This window comes from Perca flavescens, chromosome 23 (genome assembly GCF_004354835.1).
Source record: "Perca flavescens isolate YP-PL-M2 chromosome 23, PFLA_1.0, whole genome shotgun sequence".
Taxonomy (NCBI): Eukaryota; Metazoa; Chordata; class Actinopteri; order Perciformes; family Percidae; genus Perca; species Perca flavescens.
This window is the reverse complement of record NC_041353.1, coordinates 19453678-19474377: the sequence shown is the minus strand read 5'-3', so window position 1 is coordinate 19474377 and position 20700 is coordinate 19453678. Positions and strand designations below refer to the sequence as shown.

Sequence of the window (20700 nt, the reverse complement as noted above, 5' to 3'; positions counted from 1 at the left end):
CATTCAGCTTTTGTAAAAGCAGTAACCATAGTGTTTAACAACAAAGTGCATTACCTTTTGCAGTGTTTCTGGATATCAAGACTGATTTATCATTAATTAATGGAATGGAGTATTGCAGTATGTAATGATGAGTGAGCAGCTAAAAGTGTACAAACACGGAACAGGATGTAAGGAAGGGGACTGAAGACACAGTTACCTAATGATTTTAGTTGTAGGAGATGGAGATACGCCTGATGTACTAGATTAATGGGAATACCGCGATTGTCGCTTAATCTCGCGATAACCAGCTGCCATGCAAATTAGTGCATGGGTACTTGCATAGACAGTATGGGTACTTGTAGCTACATAACTACGTAATTTAGCTAACATTTGGCTTTAGTATGTAGTTATCAACTGTGTGGTAATTGCAATATGTACGCAGCTTGATATGTAGTCAGTATGGATGTTTTGTGAAAATTGTCTTTGGTCTTTTTCAACGAGAGAAATGCACTTGGGAAAAAGATTCCCATGATCCCACATTTTGTAGTTTGCCGATTAGCTAGCTAGCGAAGCAAACAGAAAGCAGGAAACAAAGTTTTAACTTCAACAAAAGGTAAGTGGCTTTCGGCAGTCAACTTCTCAAATCTGTGAAGTAACTTATAGTGTTGTTTAATAATACTTCATGGGGTCGTAATTCGTTGTTTAAAAGCCAAATATGCGCCGGGTTGTACATAACGTTAGCCATGTTTTCAAGCCAAAGTGCCTAACTAGCTAGTCCCTGCTAAAGTTAGTTAGCTCACAGGTTAGCGTTAGTAGTTGTTAATCGTTTGCATTTCCATTGAGAATGCCTGCCTAATTCACGGCAGTGACTGCTTGTTTCAAGTATATTGCCCCGACTTTACAAGGAAAATGTCAAGCAGGGAGTTTCCGATAACGGACGCCCTAAAGTAGCTAGTATATGTCGCGGGACATAGAGCTCGCATGAGGGCGCGACATTTAAAAACAACTCGATGCTTTTTGTATGTTTGGGACCACAGTCTGCACCGTTAACTCATGAAATATGAGCCAATCTAAGTACATTATAAATTGTAATTACAACTCTTGACCCACATACCAGATTTAGAGTGTTTCACAAGTTTAGCGTTAGGTTGTAATTTAAGGCAGCCCGATATCCACGAGCCTCATTCAGTGCACATACAGTTCAATTGTCTGGTTTGGTTTTGTGATACGTGGCTAGCTAGCTAGCTGTTACCTAGCTAAATTTCTGTGTTAATTATTGTGTTGATTTATTCTGACATAGTGACATTGGTCTTAAATTGCCTCAGTGATTTAGTGGTTGCAATCACAGACCGCGTACCCACAGCAGCCATAGAGTGGAGATAACGAATCACTTGAGATTGATTCACAGCCTCGCATTGACTGCTGAGAGGTTGCAATTTTAACGAGTAGCCGAGGGACTCTTCTCAAAGCCACCACCATGGTAACTGACAACAAAGCTAGGACTAATTCTTGCCCTCTAATAGCACCTCAACACACTTAGAGGAAGTGCAGGCAGTTTTTGTCACAGTTAAAGAACTGGCTTACTGAAAACTCCTATTCTTTTTTTTGGATAGAGACATCAATTCATTTGCTTAGTTCACCCAGCTTTTCTTTATCTCCTTTTGTCTCTGGTCCTTAACCTCCAGAGGTGAGATGACCTCTTCTGCCCTCGGCCATTCGGCACCTCTCCTCCCAAACCTGGAGCCTGGGATGGGGAAGTCTGCTGCCGTGCTGGGGTTGTCTGCTGGGTTGGGAGGAGCAGAGATGGAGCTGCAGAAGATGCTGATCGATGAGAGGATGAAGTGTGAAAACCACAGGACCAACTACCAGACACTTAAGGCTGAACACGCCAGGTAAATCTGATTTTAATATTAACTTTTTAATCCTTAAGCAGTCCTTGTCTTGTGTTTCATATTGTATATGAATTATGAAGGAACACACTGAATCAAACCCTGAATAAAAGGGATAATTTATATATGAACATTGTATGGTTGCAAGAGTAGAAAAAAACAATGAAAAGAAAACCTCTCTCCATAACCACATATCGTCAACCACACTGACAATGGCTATAATTTTATTGAGCAAAGTCTGTAGTTATAATAGAGAGTTGAATTGTTAATTGCACTTTCATTTTGTTGCTTTATTTACACAAATACAAAAAAAAATTAAAAGGATACAAAATATATTTTGCAAGGGAATGTGAAGGAGAATTGCCTAAAACGCCCCAAGGACTTGAAAGTGGCATTCTCCAGGCAGTATAGTACAGGAAATGATCATTTTCAATGTAATATACACAAATGTATCTATCAATACTTTTACACACACATCAAGAACACTTAAATTCTATTTTTCACCATGCATCATACTTCAGTTTCCCATATTGTTCAGGTATCTGTTGGTAGTTTACTGTGCTCAGTCTCAGCTCCAGCATCTTTCTTGCAGCTTGCAGGATGAGTTTACCCGGGCGCAGGGTGAACTGAAGCGCCTGCTGAGCGACAGACAGGCTCAGCAGGAGAAACTGCAGCTGCTGCTGGCTGAGCTCCGAGGAGAACTGCTGGACAAAACCAGGGAGCTAGAGGAGCTTCGACTGCAGGTAAATTAAGCCTGAGAAGAAGAAAATATCACACAATGAACCACGAGGAAATCATAAATTCTTCTGCTCTTTGGTTGACCAAAGTGGGGGACTACAGAAATCAAAACAAAAGGACACAATTGTTTCTGGTGTGGTTGAGAGTTTTGTTAGCATTTTTTTTTTTTTAAAGTGTGTGTGTGTGTGTGTGTGTGTGTGTGTGTGTGTGTGTGTCAGGTGATGACCCCTCAGCGACTGGAGTTGCTCAGAGCTCAAGTGCAGCAGGAGATGGAGGCTCCAGTCAGAGAGAGATTCAATAAACTGGAGGAGGTCAGTCTGTCCTTTTCTGAATGTTTTATAGTAAGTACCATACATTTTTTTTATTAATGGTAAATTTAGGTGTGTTATTAAGCCTAGCTTGACATGAATGGTTGGCCAGCCCTAACAAAGATGTTCTAAATTAAAATAAATTGACTTTTAAGGGTTTAATTCACCGTGGAAACCTAAGGTACTGCTTGTGGGAGTCATGATTGACAGGAAGCCATGTACTGATGCCAAGCACTGATATAAAACAATAAACAATGTGAAATAATGCTAAAACAGAATGTTCCTTCATGTTTACTGTTAAAGAGTATGCCACTAAATATAATTTGTTGTTAATAATGTACATAAATAAACCGCTGCAAAATGAAAATGGAAAAATGCTGGTATTATCCTTTCAATACCTGCTCTAAATTGGCGTCAGCAGCTGTGACTTATGTCCATAGCAACGTCTATTCACATTGATTGCCTTTTGAAAATGGAAATCATTTGAATCTCTGCTTTCAAGAGAACAGCAGCTAATTTCCATTTTGTCTGCTTGATTGCTCCCTCTCTCCTCCTGCCTCTGACTGATTTGGAGTTAATAAGTGTACTCATGGTTCTTTGTAGGAGACGGAGAAGTACAGGTCTGAGTACAACAAGCTGCGCTATGACTTCACCTTTCTCAAGTCCCAGTTTGACCACCAGAGAGAAGAACATGCTCATAAACTGGAGGAGACAAGGATCCGCTATGAAGCAGAGGTAGGCTTGTTTGGTTGGTCAACATTTTGGTTGTTTATGCCATTTCTAGTTGTTGGTATACAGTGGTGTCTAATGGTAGTAGAGACTAGTTTAAGTGATGCCCCTTCCTGTTGTCAGATTGCTCATCTGGAGAAGGACAGGGAGGAGCTGGTGGCTCAGTACCAGAGTTTAGACCCAATGCGTGATGGGAAACGAGTGGAGGCTCTGCTGAGGGAGAAAGCCCAGCTCCACCTGCGACTGAAGGGCCTGGAGGCAGAGGTGGCAGAGCTTCGCGCCCAGAAAGAAAACTCGGGCCAGCAGGCCGAGAACGTCCAGCGCATCCAGATCAGACAACTAACAGAGTCTCAGGCTGCTGTCAAGTCTCTGGAGGTGAGGCAGCTGCACTTTCTTCTGCTGCTTGTTTATCGCTGCAGCAATTATTTAACTTAACTGCTGGATGAACTTTTTTTTTTTTACCTTGATTTAGCTATAAACATTTATTTTTGTTGATTGTTGGATCTGATTGGATGTTGGTGTGACAGGCGGAGCGTCAGTCGTTGCGTCTGCAGCTGGAGCGGATGGAGAGCGAGCTTCATCTGACACACGAGCAGAACAGCCAGCTCACCGGACGGCTGCACAAAGCCGAGAGAGAGGTCCACTCCCTCACCTGCCAGGTACGCGGTTTTATTAGCTCTGACCACGCCCTCTGAGATGCTTAATTCACCATGATGTCATTACACAGCACTGTCTGGGCTTCCATGCCAGGATCAGTGAAAGGGTTGTGTCAAGCTGTAAAAGTTTGTCAGTAACAAAGAAAAATTAAATCCTTTTTGTCTATCCAGGTTTTGTTCACCTCAACAGTTTGTGGACTTAACTGTTTTTGTCATAACATTAATTCAAATGTATGTTTTGTCGTCATGAATTGTGCCTAAAATCCAATCTGGCCCGGTTAAACTTTTAAAGATACTTTATGATATTTTGCACTACCTACACGGAGGCTGTAACTATTGTTACATAATTGCTAACTGTGATTTCTTTGTTTTGCACAAACAAACTACATGTTTTATGTCCTATTTCAATATCTCCAGATCAAGTCATGTAATCATTCTTTGCTCTGTGACGCTTCAACCTGGCCTTGTTCTGGCTGTCTGTCGTGTCCTTTTAGCATTGTAGCTAACAGCAGGGGCTTTCCAAAGAGGCCTTTGGTGCCTTCATAGCCCTTCCAGAGGCTTGGTAATCTGACCTGAAACTTCATTGAATTTTCAGAGACTTGTACAATAATTCCAAAATAATAGATTTACGACTGAGCGGTTATTTGGCCATCTTTTTGTTTGAAATTCAATTTTTTACTGCCGGCCGGCATCTTGGCTGCTGACTGCCTTGACCAATCACATGAGGTCATGTCAGGAGACGGGAGCTTGCTCAGCCAATAGATAACCCTAACCTGATACAAGCAGGAGGGGATTGTATGTGTATGTAGGCAGGCACAGGCAGGTCAGATAAAGCCCTGGGTGTGAGTTTTTTTTGGTTAAAAAAATAGAAATGGTTTTATTTGTGTTTAGTTACAGATTACATTTTTGTTTCCCCTGACTGCCAAGACTTGAAATAACAATTGCCAAAAGTATTTTTAATTATTGTTCTCTGTGCTTTCAATACCTTTCTGTCTGATTTAAATTTCCGTTTAGTTTTTTCTTTTGTCTTTATATAGTCATAAAAATGAGGTCTATAACTTGACTTTCATACAGTTTGTGCGTACTTTAATTATATGGGTCACATGACAGTGATATAACCAAAATATGTATTGGTTTTCTGGTTCTCAGATTGAAAGCCTGAAGCATTCACATAAACTGGAGTTGGCCAGTGTCAAACTGGAGTGTGCACGCTCCAAAGGGGAGTTGGAGAGGGAGAGCGACGCACTGCAGGGACAGATTGATGGTATGGAGACACACACACACACACACACACACGCCTCTACAGTATAAGCTAATGGCTTTCTGCTTGTCTCCATATTTAATTTTTTCTCTTTTGATTTCTTTTTTTTTTTATAATAATACAAAGTAAGCGCTAAGTTGACAGAGCAACAGATTTCATGTTGTACTTTGTTTCTTATGATAATGAATAGTCAAGAGTTTATTTACAAATAAATCAACTCATCCAGACTTTCACATCTCAGGTTATATGTATGCTTTGTCTCTAAAGAAGAATATAGCATGTTTATACATAATTTTTTTTTTTACAGTGTATCAACCCCATCCCCTCAGATTCTCATAACTCGTGTGTCTCAGGTCTGCAGGCAGACGTGGAGGTGTTGAAGGCTGCAGTGGCGCGACACAAGGAAGTTCTGCTGGAGAAAGAGAGGGAGTTGGTCAGGAAGGTCCAGTCCGCCCGCGAGGAGGAGTTCCGCAAAACTGCAACCTTGCACGAGGAAAAGTGAGAATCACCTTTGTTTTATTTCAGTTACTGATATCAGTCACCTGGTGACAGCAGAGTGATAAGAGGAGGGTTGAATCTGTGGAAAAGACTGGAAGATGCCATCAATCATTCCAGCAACTTGGACAATTTCAATGCCTCATTGGTACAATAAAGCATCTAAAAGATCATTTCTATTACCACTGTGCAAGTCATATTTCTCCTTCTGATATTTCTGCTAGTGTACATTTATTTTGATAGGATTTTCTATTGTTTTCGGTTGTTAGGTTGGAGGTGGAGAACCGTCTTGCTGCTCTGGAACAGCAGAGGGCCCTGCAGGATGCAACAGACCACGCCCAGATGGAGGAATGGGAGGAGCGCCTTCGTAGCACCCAACAAGGAGAGGAGTCAGCCCGCAAGGAACTACAAAACCTGAGGTCAGCTTTCTACTGAATGTTGGAATGTTACAATCAACATGTTTATTTAATATCCACCATTGTTGTCTGCTTTGTTTTAGCTAAGTGTTGACATTATAACTACCTATAGATTTTGTGATTTTTTTCTTTTTTTAAATAAATGAAAAGAGTTTGTGAGATTAGTGGACATAATGTCTGTTTGTTGGCCCTGTGACATAGTTCAAAAGCCTCCTTCTTTTTCTTTTCTTTTTCTTTCATTGTTAGCCTCTTTGCCCCAGATTCTGTTCCTATGCAAATGTATGTGGGGAACTGCCCTAAACAAATGGTGTCTAGCTTAGACTTAGCCAGCTTGTTAGGGTTCTTCTTCTACACCATTATTTTGTGATTTTTTTTTTTTTTTTTTTGAGTGAAAATTACAGCACAAAATTCAAGTTAGGTATAAGATCCTTGTTTGTGTTTTTACAGAAGCAAACTTCAGCAGCAAAGCTCACAGCTTGAAGAGCTTGAGAGACAGAAAGCAGAGATTGCTGACCTACAGCAGGTAAGTCAACTTTAACTACCTCAGTGTTATTTCCTGCATCAGGGTTGCTTGCACCATTTTTATTTTTTTATCAAATGTAATGCTTTTTTTAAATTAATTTTATTAGGAATACATTGGTGTACATAATACAGCACAACAAATATGCAAAAGAATGGAATGAAATACTTCAAAATAAATGAGTGAGAGGAAGAATAAAAAAAATAAAGTTGGTTATACAAGTAGACACAATAAATAGTGAAAAATGAAAATGCAGTTGGTATGAAAGACAAGATGAAAATATGTACTCTTGGAGATTTTTTTTTTTTTTTTACGTTAATGAACATTTGAGTAGCTTAAACCAAAAATTATGGGGAGTAGACTTAAAAATGCGATCATTATGAATTAGTAAAATCTGATGTAAGTGAGGATATTGAGTCAACCCAGGATGCCCAACAGTTTTTAAATGTATCTCGTTCAAGTCTTAAAGTAATTGTGAACTTCTCCATCACATAAATGTCGTGGATAACCTCGAACCAATCTTCAACCTTGGGTACATCAGTTGTCAACCACTTTCTTGTGAGGGCTTTCTTACTGGCTGTCAACATGATATTAAACATATACTGTTTACATTGATCAGTGACAAATTACCCCATCATCTTTAAAACACGGTCCACTAATTTAATACCTCCAGCAAATTTACAGTAAATTAAAGACCTCTTATGACCTTCATTTCACAAAATGTAATTTAAGACATTTTAAGACTTGTTAAGGACCTGCGGGAACCCCGTGCCTTTAGCAAAACCATGGGGAGTTTGAATGGCTGATGTTTGTTTGACCCAACAGCAGAACCAGGAACTGGGTGTCCAGCTAGGGACGCTGTCTCACTCTGAAAGTGACCTGATGGAGACAAACCAGCGGCTGAGAGAAACGCTAGACCGACTCAGGGAGGATCTGAGGACCGCCCGATCCCAGGCTGAGAGGAGCCAACACGAGGCAGAGAGGTACGTCTGCTGGTCGGTCTTCAAATAATCCTGCTAAACAGAGCTGCTCACCCTGTCTGCTTCCCTTTGTTAGAGAATTACTTTAACATTAAATCATGCATCTTGAAATAATGCAATTATTGAATTAAAAAAAACCCTTTCCCCGCCCTTTTCTACTCTGTGTGTTGTTCCTCCTCCAGACTGGTGGAGGACCGTCGGGTTGAGTGGCTGGAGGAGAAACACCAGCTGCAGGAACGAGAAGCTGAACTGCAGCAGAAATACTCTCAGGTCAAAGAGAAACTGCAGAGGGCAGCGGTGGCCCAGAAGAAGGTACTGCTGCTCATTCCAATGTCTTCACTTTCAGCAGTTTGTGAGAATGCATCAAATACTTTTCAAAGAGGTTTGTTAGTGCTACATGTTACCTCTTATTTTTGTCCAGAATAGGGTTAGTATGTAGGAGTTCTCAAGAGGACTCTGTAAGCCCATATTATCTTGGTGTCATTTTTAGCATTGTAACATTGACGCGGTCTTAACCCTTGTGTTGTCCTTCGGGTCACCGGGACCCAAAGGACAAAACAAGGGTTAATACAGCATCTTAGTGCTTGTTTGTACAACATTTTGGCCAGCTTAAACTGTGTTTAAATGTGCTCTAGAAACAAACTTTCTTACTTACTTTACAAGAGACAGGGTTTAGAGAGCAATTCTCAACAAAATAAACGGAAGTACATAACCCTTGTGTTGTCCTTTGGGTCCCGGTGACCCGAAGGACAACACAAGGGTTAAGGGTCATTTCATTTCGTTTGTTTTCAACCTGGACCCTATTTATAGTTATTCTAAGTGTCTGACAACGTTATGGAAATGATCCATACAGAGATAGAACTTTTTGTTTAACCAGAAATGGCTCAGAGAGCTTATCGCAAAACCCACCAGACTCCATTCAAATAAACAACCCTTTAAGCGTGTATAGATCCAGCATATTTCTACATGTAAATCTGTAAATGAAGGGTTTAATGTTGTCAGACACTTGGAACAATAATCTGGCCTTTTGTGTATGTAAATTGAAGGTGTGTAATCCAATATTTTACATTGTAGCTCGTTTTGCCGTTGCAGCGATATACTGGACCCATTTGAGATTGTTCCCGTCAGCCACTTACACACAAAAAAGAAGGAAAATAGGGTCCAAGTTGAAATGGCAAAAACAAAGTTACCCTTTAAGAGAGACTTGAATGTGTCTCTGTCTGTCTCAGAGAAAAACACTGACGGAGAACAAAGAGAAGAGACTGCAAGATAAGATCCAGTTGCGGGAGGCCAAGATAGAAGAGCTGGAACTGGAAGCTGCCGCAGCCAAAAAGTAAGCTTTAAGTCTAATTTTATGAATGAAATAATAGTTAAGCTAACCTGCCAGGAACTGTTATGTCACCATAGCTCTTTTGATATTTTCTTGTGGAAAGTGAAGTCCTGTGTGGAAATATTCAACACACTTCAATTTGACCTTTGTCCTTTTATTCATCTATAGCAGATAGGTTTACATCAGGAAACTAATTACAGGCATGTCTGGCTAACACCCATTTATTTTTCCCTCCCTGTCCAGACATTCATCTTTCTCAGAAGAGCACGCTCAACTCAACAGGCGATTGAAGGAGCTGCAGCGACGAAATAATGAGTTTCGACGCCTCCTATTGGGCGGCCAGGGTCCCTACAGTGCTGGCCCCCCCTTCCTAACCTCACCCACCCCCTTCCTCCTCCTTGGGTCTGAGGGACCCTTAGCCAACATACCAGTAAGTATGATAAGGCCATCTAAATAGTTGAATGGAAGATGCACAGAGAGCAGTTTTTACACCAGAATGCAATAACACAGGTTAAAGCATAACTCTCGCCAAAATGCAACCTAGGGTCTCTTTGTGAATGTACCAGAGTCAAACTTTCGTTTAAAAGCATATTAGTCCCTTTTAAGATTTACCGTCATTTTTCGGTCAAATGGCCTTTTGAAAACACTAAGAAGGCTCGACACATCACCAGGGGCTCTACACCGTAACGAAAGCATTGACAACATGGTTTGTGTACCCAGAGTTTACTAAAAGATTTTGATCAACTCATCGTAGCTCTTGTTTCCGGCAGTTTCCACCTCGGCAGTCAAAAAGAGTATCAAAACAAGTAGCCACAGATTTAGTAGATCCCTTGTGGACTGGTGTAGAGCCCCTGGTGATACTTCGAGCAAAGTTTCATGTTGTGTCGAGCCTTCTTAGCATTTTAAAAATAGCTATTTTGAGGCTAGCATAAAAGTGCCCGTAGCACTCCCATTCAAAAGGCCATTTGACCGAAAAACGACAATACGGTAAATCTTAAAAGTGGCGCTTCCATCCTAAATATGCTTTTAAACGAACGTTTGACTTGGGTACATTCACAAAAAGACCCTATGTTGCATTTTTGGCGAGAGTTACGCTTTAAGTCACACACCCAGCGAAATGCAATAAGCTTAGTGTTAGCTGTTAAAGGGCATTCCTAAAATGTCAAAGCAGAATGAGCAGTATACATGTTATGTAGAGCATCTGAAGTTAGAAATGGAACACCAAATGGTAAACCAAGGTTTACTGGTTAAACTCCCCACAGTCAGTCATAATAGTTGGGTGTCCATTGTGTGAATGAATACACAGGAAGAGGGGATGCATGTGTGAAATGAAACCACTGAATGTCATAACAAGGTCTGTATTGATGAGAGTGAGTAAAGAAGGCTGTTTTGTAACGTGAGCTCGTTTTTTTCCCTCTGTGTGGCAGGAGGAGCAGCATCAGAGGGAGCTGTCTTTGCTCCGTCGCAGGCTCGAGGACCTGGAAAGTGCCCAGCAGCAGCAGCTGGAGGAACTGGGATCTCTGGTGCAGAGGGGCCAGGACCCCACTCCCCTGCCTGATCTCTGATCCGCACCCTACTTCCTGTTAAAATACAGAGTGAGATCACATCAAGGACACTGGCAGGTTTTAAAAACCAGAAGCATTATGTATTGGTGTATATACATAAAAATGAAAAGATGAGAATGGATTTTGCCATTTTCAAAATGTACCATGACATCCTCAGGGTTTGATTTGTATTGAGGGGTTTTGTTTACATGTTTGCTCTGAATGCAGTGCAGCAACACAGGTTAGCCACTTGTTTTATAAAGAGTAGTTGATTAAAAAAAAGAATTGCATAATGTTTTTATGTGCCTCACTTCGGTATCTTCACACTTCCCTATAGGGTTTTCTGCCCTGATTTGACAAAACTTTCCCTTGACTCATAAAATCATTAGCAGCTCCTCTCTGCTTTTCTTACCTCATCTCCATCTTACCATGTCATTCAGTTACTTCATGGGAGTAAAAGGACTGCAGCTCAGTTCCAGGAGCAGCTTTTTAGGCCATCAAATGATTTTTTAACATGATGGAGTTGTTCTGTCAGCTCAGCAGGGGCTCCGTTTTGGTCCAGCTTCTCTTTGATCTGTAGAAAAGGCAAACACACCCCAAAAAGCTATTGTAAGACATTTTGGAGGCAACACAACACCACTTCCTCAATCTCGTCAAAGTTATGTCAGTAGGGTGCCACATAGTCACACCTTTCAATTATCGTCCGTCTGTCATGAACTACGTTACCGCCTATACACAGGACTGGCGGGATTCTTTTAGCTCGTTAGAACGTGTTTAATTTACTGAGGAATTCTCTATAAAGACTATTATACTGACATTTTATTCTCATTAAAAGGTTTTACGCAGGTGATATAACAACAGGAAACCGAGAGATATCAGAAGAAATCTCATTTCCTCTACACAAGTGTCTCTCATGTGACTTATGGTTTCAAAAGGGAACTGACTCTCGGCTTTTGCTGTCAACATCTTCAATCCACCCCACAGATAAGATATGTAAAAGCATAACCAGTTGTGGTTATCGTGACCGAGTCCACCAGTATAAATAATTTTATTTATTTATATCTTATAACCTTATACTATTTTTTGTGATGTAGAAAAGACAAAAAAAAGGTGTGTGAGCTAGTCTTGAGATGAAAAGAACTGACCTCCGTGAAGTATCGCTGAATGAATCTATAGAGCTCTCTGAGGGCTGCAGCTTCGTTGAACTCGTTTTCATGTTTCTGAAACCGAAAAACTGTTATTCGTTCACTGCTAGTCCAATTAGTAAAGATGTTGTACTGAACTCATTGACTGAACTGGACATTACCTTTGACTCTTCCTGCAGGAATTCCTTGAATTCAGAATCTGTGATTGGTGACTGGTCTCTGATCAGCTTGTAGTAAGCCTCGACTTCCTGTTTAAACTTTGGGATGTCTTTGGCATAGAGGAGCTTGTTGGTTGGTGCATTCTGGAACACAAAAAGGGACAGTGTATGCTTAGCTTTTTTTTCTACTTTCTTCGAAATACTATACTATGACTTTTTGACATAGCTTACTATATACTGACTTTTTTCAGCATAGAGACAGAGCGCATTTAAGCCCGCCCCCACTGGAGGGGTAAACATCTCGCTGCTCTCCATTGACTTATTGCGTGAAGGTGCCTGAAAGCTGTTGGGTGATGTTCTTATTACCTGTCGACCGGAAAAACTGAGCTTTCATGAAGACAAAAGTGGTTAGTCAGCAGGAAGAATGAGGAAACTGTGGGATCCTGACACTGACCTAACAATCAAGTGCCCGACGTTGCGCGTTAGCTTAACCTACAGAAATACAGGTAGCCTAAAGCTGACATTTGGATATTGGACTTGATAACAAAATTCCTGTTGCAAACGTAACGTTGGGCATATCGTTAGTTTTGTGTCAGGACCACAGTCTCACCATTCTCCCTGCTGATTCCTCATGTCTCCAGTTTTTCAGTTTGACAGCTTATAACAAACTTTAGTTATGGTTTCTTTACATTGTTGGTAGCAAATGTCACCACACACAAGCTTTTAGGCAGGTTTGCTAGCAGACATATTTGACAATTCTCGGTATTTAAGTCAATGGAGACCAAATTTTTCATATTAATGAACGTCCATTACATTCGAGCCATTGCCAAATGAGTTGCTACAAAGCTAATTATGATTTTTTTTTTATCCACTTTCTTCCAACATACTATACTATGTCTTTTTGCGACTATATTTAATGTACCATGCTATGACTTAAAACCTTTTTTGGAACACTATTGCATTTGTTTGTGATATTTTGCACCGTGATGACATTGCAACTGGACCGGAAAGCACTGCAGAAGATGGTGAAAACTGCAAGATGCTACAGGACTCTACATTTCAGGACCAACAGGCTGAGGAACAGCTTCTTCCCCTCAGCGGTCACCTTTATTCTATATTTAGTCTACTGTTACTTTAACCTGTGATAACACTGACTATACACTCACCTAAAGGATTATTAGAAACACCTGTTCACTTTCACATTAATGTAATTCTCTAATCAACCAATCACACGGCAGCTGCTTCAATGCATTTAGGGGTGTGGTCCAGGTCTAGACAATCTCCTGAACTCCAAACTGAATGTCAGAATGGGAAAGAAAGGTGATCTAAGCAACTTTGAGCGTGGCATGGTTGTTGGTGCCAGATGGGCTGGTTTGAGTATTTCCCAAACTGTTCAGTTACTGGGATTTTCACGCACAACCATTTCTAGGGTTTACAAAGAATGGTCTGATAAAGAAAAAAATATCCAGTATGCTGTAGTCCTGTGGGGGCAAAAATGCCTTGTTGATGCTAGAGGTCAGAGGAGAACGGGCCGACTGATTCAAGCTGATAGAAGATCAACTTTGACTCAAATAACCACTCGTTACAACCGAGGTATGCAGCAAAGCATTTGTGAAGCCACAATGGGCTACACCTGCAGAAGACCCCACCAGGTACCACTTATCTCCACTAAAAATAGGAAAATGAGGCTACAATTTGCACAAGCGCACCAAAATTGGGAAGTTGAAGACTGGAAAAATGTTGCCTGGTCTGATGAGTCTCGATTTCTGTTGAGACTTTCAGATGGTAGAGTCAGAATTTGGCGTAAACAGAATGAGAACATGGATCTGTCACGCCTTGTGACCACTGTACAGGCTGCTGGTTGTGTTGGTGTAATGGTGTGGGGGATCCCTTTCACCTTCAGAATTGCCTTAATTCTTTGTGTCATTTATTCATCAAGGTGTTAGAAGCATTCTTTAGAAATGTTGGCCCATATTGATAGGATAGGGTCAAACACGGTATTAGTATGGTGTTCCTAAAAATCCTTTAGGTGAGTGTATATTCTGTACTTATAGCTAAACTGCTTACTGTGTTCATACTGTAAAACTATTAGCATGTATATATAAACTTAATACTATGTATAATGCTCATACAGTGTATTCTGAATATAACTTTGCACTTCATGGATTTTTTAACTTCTCGTTAGACTGCATTTTGTTGTGCACTGACAATTAAATAAAATCTAATGTCTTGATTTGATTACTTCATACAAAAGGTCATAATATAGTATGTCGAATAAGGGAAGAAAAAAGCCATAGTATAGTATGTCGAAAAAAGCCGTAATATAGTATGTCGAAAAAAGTGATAAAAAAGCCATAGTATAGTATGTTGAATATGGGAATAAAAAAGCCATAGTATAGTATGTCGAAAAAAACCATAGTATAGTATGTCAAAAAAAGTGATAAAAAAGCCATAGTATAGTATGTCGTATAAGGGAATAAAAAAAGCCATAGTATAGTATGTCGAATAAGGGAATTAAAAAGCCATAGTATAGTATGTCGAAAAAAGCCATAGTATAGTATGTCGAAAAAAGTGATAAAAAAACATGGTATAGTATGTCGAAAAAGTGATAAAAAAGCCATAGTATAGTATGTCGAAGAAAGCCATAGTATAGTAAGTCGAACAAGGGAATAAAAAAGCCATAGTGTAGTATGTCTAAAAAAGTGATAAAAAAGCCATAGTATAGTATGTCGAATAAGAGAATTAAAAAGCCATAGTATAGTATGTCGAATAAGGGAATAAAAAGCCATAGTATAGTATGTCGAAAAAAGCCATAATATAGTATGTCGAAAAAAGTGATAAAAAAGCCATAGTATAGTATGTCGAATATGGGAATAAAAAAGCCATAGTATAGTATGTTGAATAAGGGAATAAAAAAGCCATAGTATAGTATGTCGAAAAAAACCATAGTATAGTATGTCGAAAAAAGTGATGAAAAAGCCATACTATAGTATGTCGTATAAGGGAATAAAAAAGCCTTAGTATAGTATGTCGAATAAGGGAATAAAAAAAGCCATAGTATAGTATGTCGAATAAGGGAATAAAAAAGCCATAGTATAGTATGTCGAAAAAAGCCATAGTATAGTATGTCGAAAAAAGTGATAAAAAAGCCATAGTATAGTATGTCGAATAAGGGAATAAAAAAGCCATAGTATAGTATGTCGAAAAAAGCCATAGTATAGTATGTCGAAAAAAGCCATAGTATAGTATGTCGAAAAAAGTGATAAAGAAGCCATAGTATAGTATGTCGAAAAAAGCCATAGTATAGTAAGTCGAATAAGGGAATAAAAAAGCCATAGTATAGTATGTCGAAAAAAGCCATAGTATAGTATGTCGAATAAGGGAATAAAAAAGCCATAGTATAGTATGTCGAAGAAAGCCATAGTATAGTAAGTCGAATAAGGGAATAAAAATGCCATAGTGTAGTATGTCGAAAAAAGTGATAAAAAAGCCATAGTATAGTATGTTGAATAAGGGAATTAAAAAGCCATAGCATAGTATGTCGAATAAGGGAATAAAACAGCCATAGTATAGTATGTCGAAAAAAGCCATAGTATAGTATGTTGAATAAGGGAATAAAAAAGCCATAGTATAGTATGTCGAAAAAAGCCATAGTATAGTATGTTGAAAAAAAGCCATAGTATAGGAAAAAAAAAGCCATAGTATAGTATGTTGAATATGGGAATAAAAAAGCCATAGTATAGTATGTCGAATAAGGGAATAAAAAAGCCATAGTATAGTATGTCAAAAAAAGCCATAGTATAGTATGTCGAAAAAAGTGATAAAAAAGCCATAGTATAGTATGTCGAAAAAAGCCATATTATAGTATGTCAAAAAAAGCCATAGTATAGTATGTGGAATAAGGGAATAAAAAATCCATAGTATAGTATGTTGAAAAAAGCCATAGTATAGTATGTCGAATAAGGGAATAAAAAAGCCATAGTATAGTATGTTGAAAAAAGCCATAGTATAGTATGTTGAAAAAAGTGATAAAAAAGCCATAGTATAGTATGTCGAAAAAAGTGATAAAAAAACATGGTATAGTATGTCGAAAAAAGTGATAAAAAAGCCATAGTATAGTATGTCGAAGAAAGCCATAGTATAGTATGTCGAATAAGGGAATTAAAAAGCCATAGCATAGTATGTCGAATAAGGGAATAAAAAAGCCATAGTATAGTATGTCGAAAAAAGCCATAGTATAGTATGTCGAAAAAAGTGATAAAGAAGCCATAGTATAGTATGTCGAAAAAAGCCATAGTATAGTAAGTCGAATAAGGGAATAAAAAAGCCATAGTACAGTATGTCGAAAAAAGCCATAGTATAGTATGTCGAAAAAAGTGATAAAGAAGCCATAGTATAGTATGTCGAAAAAAGCCATAGTATAGTAAGTCGAATAAGGGAATAAAAAAGCCATAGTGTAGTATGTCTAAAAAAGAGATAAAAAAGCCATAGTATAGTATGTCGAAAAAAGCCATAGTATAGTATGTGGAATAAGGGAATAAAAAAGCCATAGTATAGTATGTCGAATAACGGAAAAAAAAAGCCATAGTATAGTATGTCGAAAAAAGCCATAGTATAGTATGTCGAATAAGGGAATAAAAAAGCCATAGTATAGTATGTCGAAAAAAGCCATAGTATAGTATGTCGAAAAAAGTGATAAAAAAGCCATAGTATAGTATGTCGAAAAAAGCCATAGTATAGTAAGTCGAATAAGGGAATAAAAAAGCCATAGTGTAGTATGTCTAAAAAAGTGATAAAAAAAGCCATAGTATAGTATGTCGAATAAGGGAATTAAAAAGCCATAGTATAGTATGTCGAATAAGGGAATAAAAAGGCCATAGTATAGTATGTCGAAAAAAGCCATAATATAGTATGTTGAAAAAAGTGATAAAAAAGCCATAGTATAGTATGTCGAATAAGAGAATTAAAAAGCCATAGTATAGTATGTCGAATAAGGGAATAAAAAAGCCATAGTATAGTATGTCGAAAAAAGCCATAATATAGTATGTCGAAAAAAGTGATAAAAAAGCCATAGTATAGTATGTCGAATATGGGAATAAAAAAGCCATAGTATAGTATGTCGAATAAGGGAATAAAAAAGCCATAGTATAGTATGTCGAAAAAAACCATAGTATAGTATGTCGAAAAAAGTGATGAAAAAGCCATAGTATAGTATGTCGTATAAGGGAATAAAAAAGCCTTAGTATAGTATGTCGAATAAGGGAATAAAAAAAGCCATAGTATAGTATGTCGAATAAGGGAATAAAAAAGCCATAGTATAGTATGTTGAAAAAAGCCATAGTATAGTATGTCGAAAAAAGTGATAAAAAAGCCATAGTATAGTATGTCGTATATGGGAATAAAAAAGCCATAGTATAGTATGTCGAAAAAAGCCATAGTATAGTATGTGGAATAAGGGAATAAAAAAGCCATAGTATAGTATGTCGAATAACGGAATAAAAAAGCCATAGTATAGTATGTCGAAAAAAGCCATAGTATAGTATGTGGAATAAGGGAATAAAAAAGCCATAGTATAGTATGTCGAAAAAAGCCATAGTATAGTATGTCGAAAAAAGTGATAAAAAAGCCATAGTATAGTATGTCGAATAAGGGAATAAAAAAAAGCCATGTCTAAAAATATGTCAAAAAAGCCATAGTATAGTAGGTCAAATAAGGGAATAAAAAAGCCCTAGTATAGTATGTTGAAAAAAGCCATAGTATAGTATGTCGAATAAGGGAATAAAAAATCCATAGTATAGTATGTCGAAAAAAGCCATAGTATAGTATGTCGAAAAAAGTGATAAAAAATGCCATAGTATAGTATGTCGAATAAGGGAATAAAAAAGCCATAGTATAGTATGTCGAAAAAAGTGATAAAAAAGCCATAGTATAGTATGTCGAATAAGGGAATAAAAAAGCCATAGTATAGTATGTCAAAAAAAGTGATAAAAAAGCCATAGTATAGTATGTCGAATAAGGGAATAAAAAAGCCATAGTATAGTATGTCAAAAAAAGCCATAGTATAGTATGTCGAAAAAAACCATGGTATAGTATGTCGAAAAAAGCCATAGTATAGTATGTCGAATAAGGGAGTAAAAAAGCCATAGTATAGTATGTTGAAAAAAAGTGATAAAAAAGCCATAGTATAGTATGTCGAATAAGGGAGTAAAAAAGCCATAGTATAGTATGTCAAAAAAGGCCATAGTATAGGATGTCGAAAAAAGTGACAAAAAAAACATGTTATAGTATGTCGAAAAAAGCCATAGTATAGTATGTTGAATAAGGGAATAAAAAAGCCATAGCATAGTATGTTGAAAAAAGCCATAGAATAGTATGTCGAATAAGGGAATAAAAAACCCTTAGTATAGTATGCCGAAAAAAATGATTTAAAAGCCATAGTATAGTATGTCGAATAAGGGAATAAAAAAGCCATAGTATAGTATGTCGAAAAAAGCCATAGTATAGTATGTGGAATAAGGGAATAAAAAAGCCAAAGTATAGTATGTCGAATAACGGAATAAAAAAGACATAGTATAGTATGTCGAAAAAAATGATTTAAAAGCCATAGTATAGTATGTCGAATAAGGGAATAAAAAAGCCATAGTATAGTATGTCGAAAAAAAGTGATAAAAAAGTCATAGTATAGTATGTCGTATATGGGAATAAAAAAGCCATAGTATAGTATGTCGAAAAAAGCCATAGTATAGTATGTGGAATAAGGGAATAAAAAAGCCATAGTATAGTATGTCAAAAAAAGCCATAGTATAGTATGTGGAATAAGGGAATAAAAAAGCCATAGTATAGTATGTCGAATAACGGAATAAAAAAGCCATAGTATAGTATGTCGAAAAAAGCCATATTATAGTATGTCGAAAAAAGCCATAGTATAGTATGTCGAATAAGGGAGTAAAAAAGCCATAGTATAGTATGTCGAAAAAAGTGATAAAAAAGCCATAGTATAGTATGTTGAATAAGGGAATTAAAAAGCCATAGCATAGTATGTCGAATAAGGGAATAAAAAAGCCATAGTATAGTATGTCGAAAAAAGCCATAGTATAGTATGTCGAATAAGGGAATAAAAAAGCCATAGTATAGTATGTCGAAAAAAGCCATAGTATAGTATGTCGAATAAGGGAATAAAAAAGCCATAGTATAGTATGTCGAAAAAAGCCATAGTATAGTATGTTGAATAAGGGAATAAAAAAGCCATAGTATAGTATGTCGAATAAGGGAATAAAAAAGCCATAGTATAGTATGTCAAAAAAAGCCATAGTATAGTATGTCGAAAAAAGTGATAAAAAAGCCATAGTATAGTATGTATAGAAGTTTGCCATATTATAGTATGTCAAAAAAGCCATAGTATAGTATGTGGAATAAGGGAATAAAAAATCCATAGTATAGTATGTTGAAAAAAGCCATAGTATAGTATGTCGAATAAGGGAATAAAAAAGCCATAGTATAGTATGTTGAAAAAAGCCATAGTATAGTATGTTGAAAAAAGTGATAAAAAAGCCATAGTATAGTATGTCGAAAAAAGTGATAAAAAAACATGGTATAGTATGTCGAGAAAAAGTGATAAAAAAGCCATAGTATAGTATGTCAAAAAAAGCCATAGTATAGTATGTCGAAAAAGGGAATTAAAAAGCCATAGCATAGTATGTCAAATAAGCATAGTATAAAAGGGATAAAAAGCCATAGTATAGTATGTCGAAAAAGCCATAGTATAGTATGTCGAAAAAGTGATAAAGAGCCATAGTATAGTATGTCGGAAAAAGCCATAGTATAGTAAGTCGAATAAGGGAATAAAAAAGCCATAGTACAGTATGTCGAAAAAAGCCATAGTATAGTAAGGGAATAAAAAGCCAAAAAGTGATAAAAAAGCTTCATAGTATAGTATGGATAAAAAGCCATAGTATAGTAAGTCGAATAAGGGAATAAAAAAGCCATAGTGTAGTATGTCTAAAAAAGTGATAAAAAAGCCATAGTATAGTATGTCGAAAAAAAGCCATAGTATAGTATGTGGAATAAGGGAATAAAAAGCCATAGTATAGTAAAAAAAAAAAAAAGCCATAGTATAGTATAAAAAAAAAGCCATAGTATAGTATGCCAATAAGGGAAAAAAAAGCCATAGTATAGTATGAAAAAAAAAGCCAATAGTATAGTATGTGAAAAAAGTGATAAAAAGCCATAGTATAGTATAAGGAATTAAAAAGCCATAGTATAGTAAGCTCCAATAAGGGAACAAAAAGCCATAGTGTAGTATGTCCAAAAAAGTGATAAAAAGCCATAGTATAGTATGTCGAAATATGGGAATAAAAAAGCCATAGTATAGTATGTCGAACAAGGGAATAAAAAGCCATAGTATAGTATGTCTAAAAAGAAAAAGCCATAGTATGTTGAAAAGTGATAAAAAGCCTTATTATAGTATGTCAATAAGAATTAAAAGCCATAGTATAGTATGTGGAATAAGGAATAAAAAGCCATAGTATAGTATAAGTCGAAAAGCCATAATA

The 20700-nt window shown here is 37.3% G+C and overlaps 2 protein-coding genes across 6 annotated transcripts in view; one reads left to right on the top strand and one right to left on the bottom strand.

The window, feature by feature from the left end:
* Positions 1-207: 207 nt before the first annotated feature.
* On the top strand, positions 208-11142 carry cep83 (centrosomal protein 83). 5 transcript variants are annotated; one of them, XM_028570241.1, is made up of 16 exons: positions 210-592; positions 1665-1871; positions 2461-2611; positions 2825-2947; positions 3518-3649; positions 3767-4018; positions 4171-4302; positions 5449-5563; positions 5914-6058; positions 6325-6474; positions 6919-6994; positions 7820-7974; positions 8154-8283; positions 9201-9304; positions 9545-9731; positions 10729-11142. In XM_028570241.1, the coding sequence occupies exons 2-16, from the start codon at positions 1672-1674 to the stop codon at positions 10864-10866; spliced, it is 2190 nt and encodes a 729-aa protein (XP_028426042.1). In that variant the 5' UTR covers positions 210-592; positions 1665-1671; the 3' UTR covers positions 10867-11142. The 5 variants fall into 5 exon arrangements, with proteins under 5 accessions (XP_028426045.1, XP_028426042.1, XP_028426040.1 ...); XM_028570239.1 differs by having other exon boundaries at positions 7817-7974; XM_028570242.1 differs by having other exon boundaries at positions 211-592; positions 2825-2917; positions 7817-7974.
* Positions 10366-20700, bottom strand: part of plxnc1 (plexin C1) — a 66891-nt gene continuing 56556 nt past the window's right edge. Inside the window, exons 41-44 of the mRNA XM_028571330.1 lie at positions 12152-12292; positions 11991-12065; positions 11274-11419; positions 10366-10881 (exon numbers count right to left, since the gene is read on the bottom strand). Coding sequence (XP_028427131.1) covers positions 11315-11419; positions 11991-12065; positions 12152-12292 — 321 coding nt within the window. The 3' untranslated portion in view covers positions 10366-10881; positions 11274-11314. The remainder of the gene's footprint in view (positions 10882-11273; positions 11420-11990; positions 12066-12151; positions 12293-20700) is intronic.

What these genes read in the sequence shown, in the direction of transcription:
- cep83 (XM_028570239.1), top strand. Translation starts at nt 1,672, where the DNA reads ATGACCTCTTCTGCCCTCGGCCATTCGGCACCTCTCCTCCCAAACCTG. An exon ending in TCCACTCCCTCACCTGCCAG is followed by an intron (nt 4,303 to 5,448) that starts GTACGCGGTTTT and finishes TCTGGTTCTCAG; the next exon opens with ATTGAAAGCCTGAAGCATTC. An exon ending in AAGGAACTACAAAACCTGAG is followed by an intron (nt 6,475 to 6,918) that starts GTCAGCTTTCTA and finishes GTGTTTTTACAG; the next exon opens with AAGCAAACTTCAGCAGCAAA.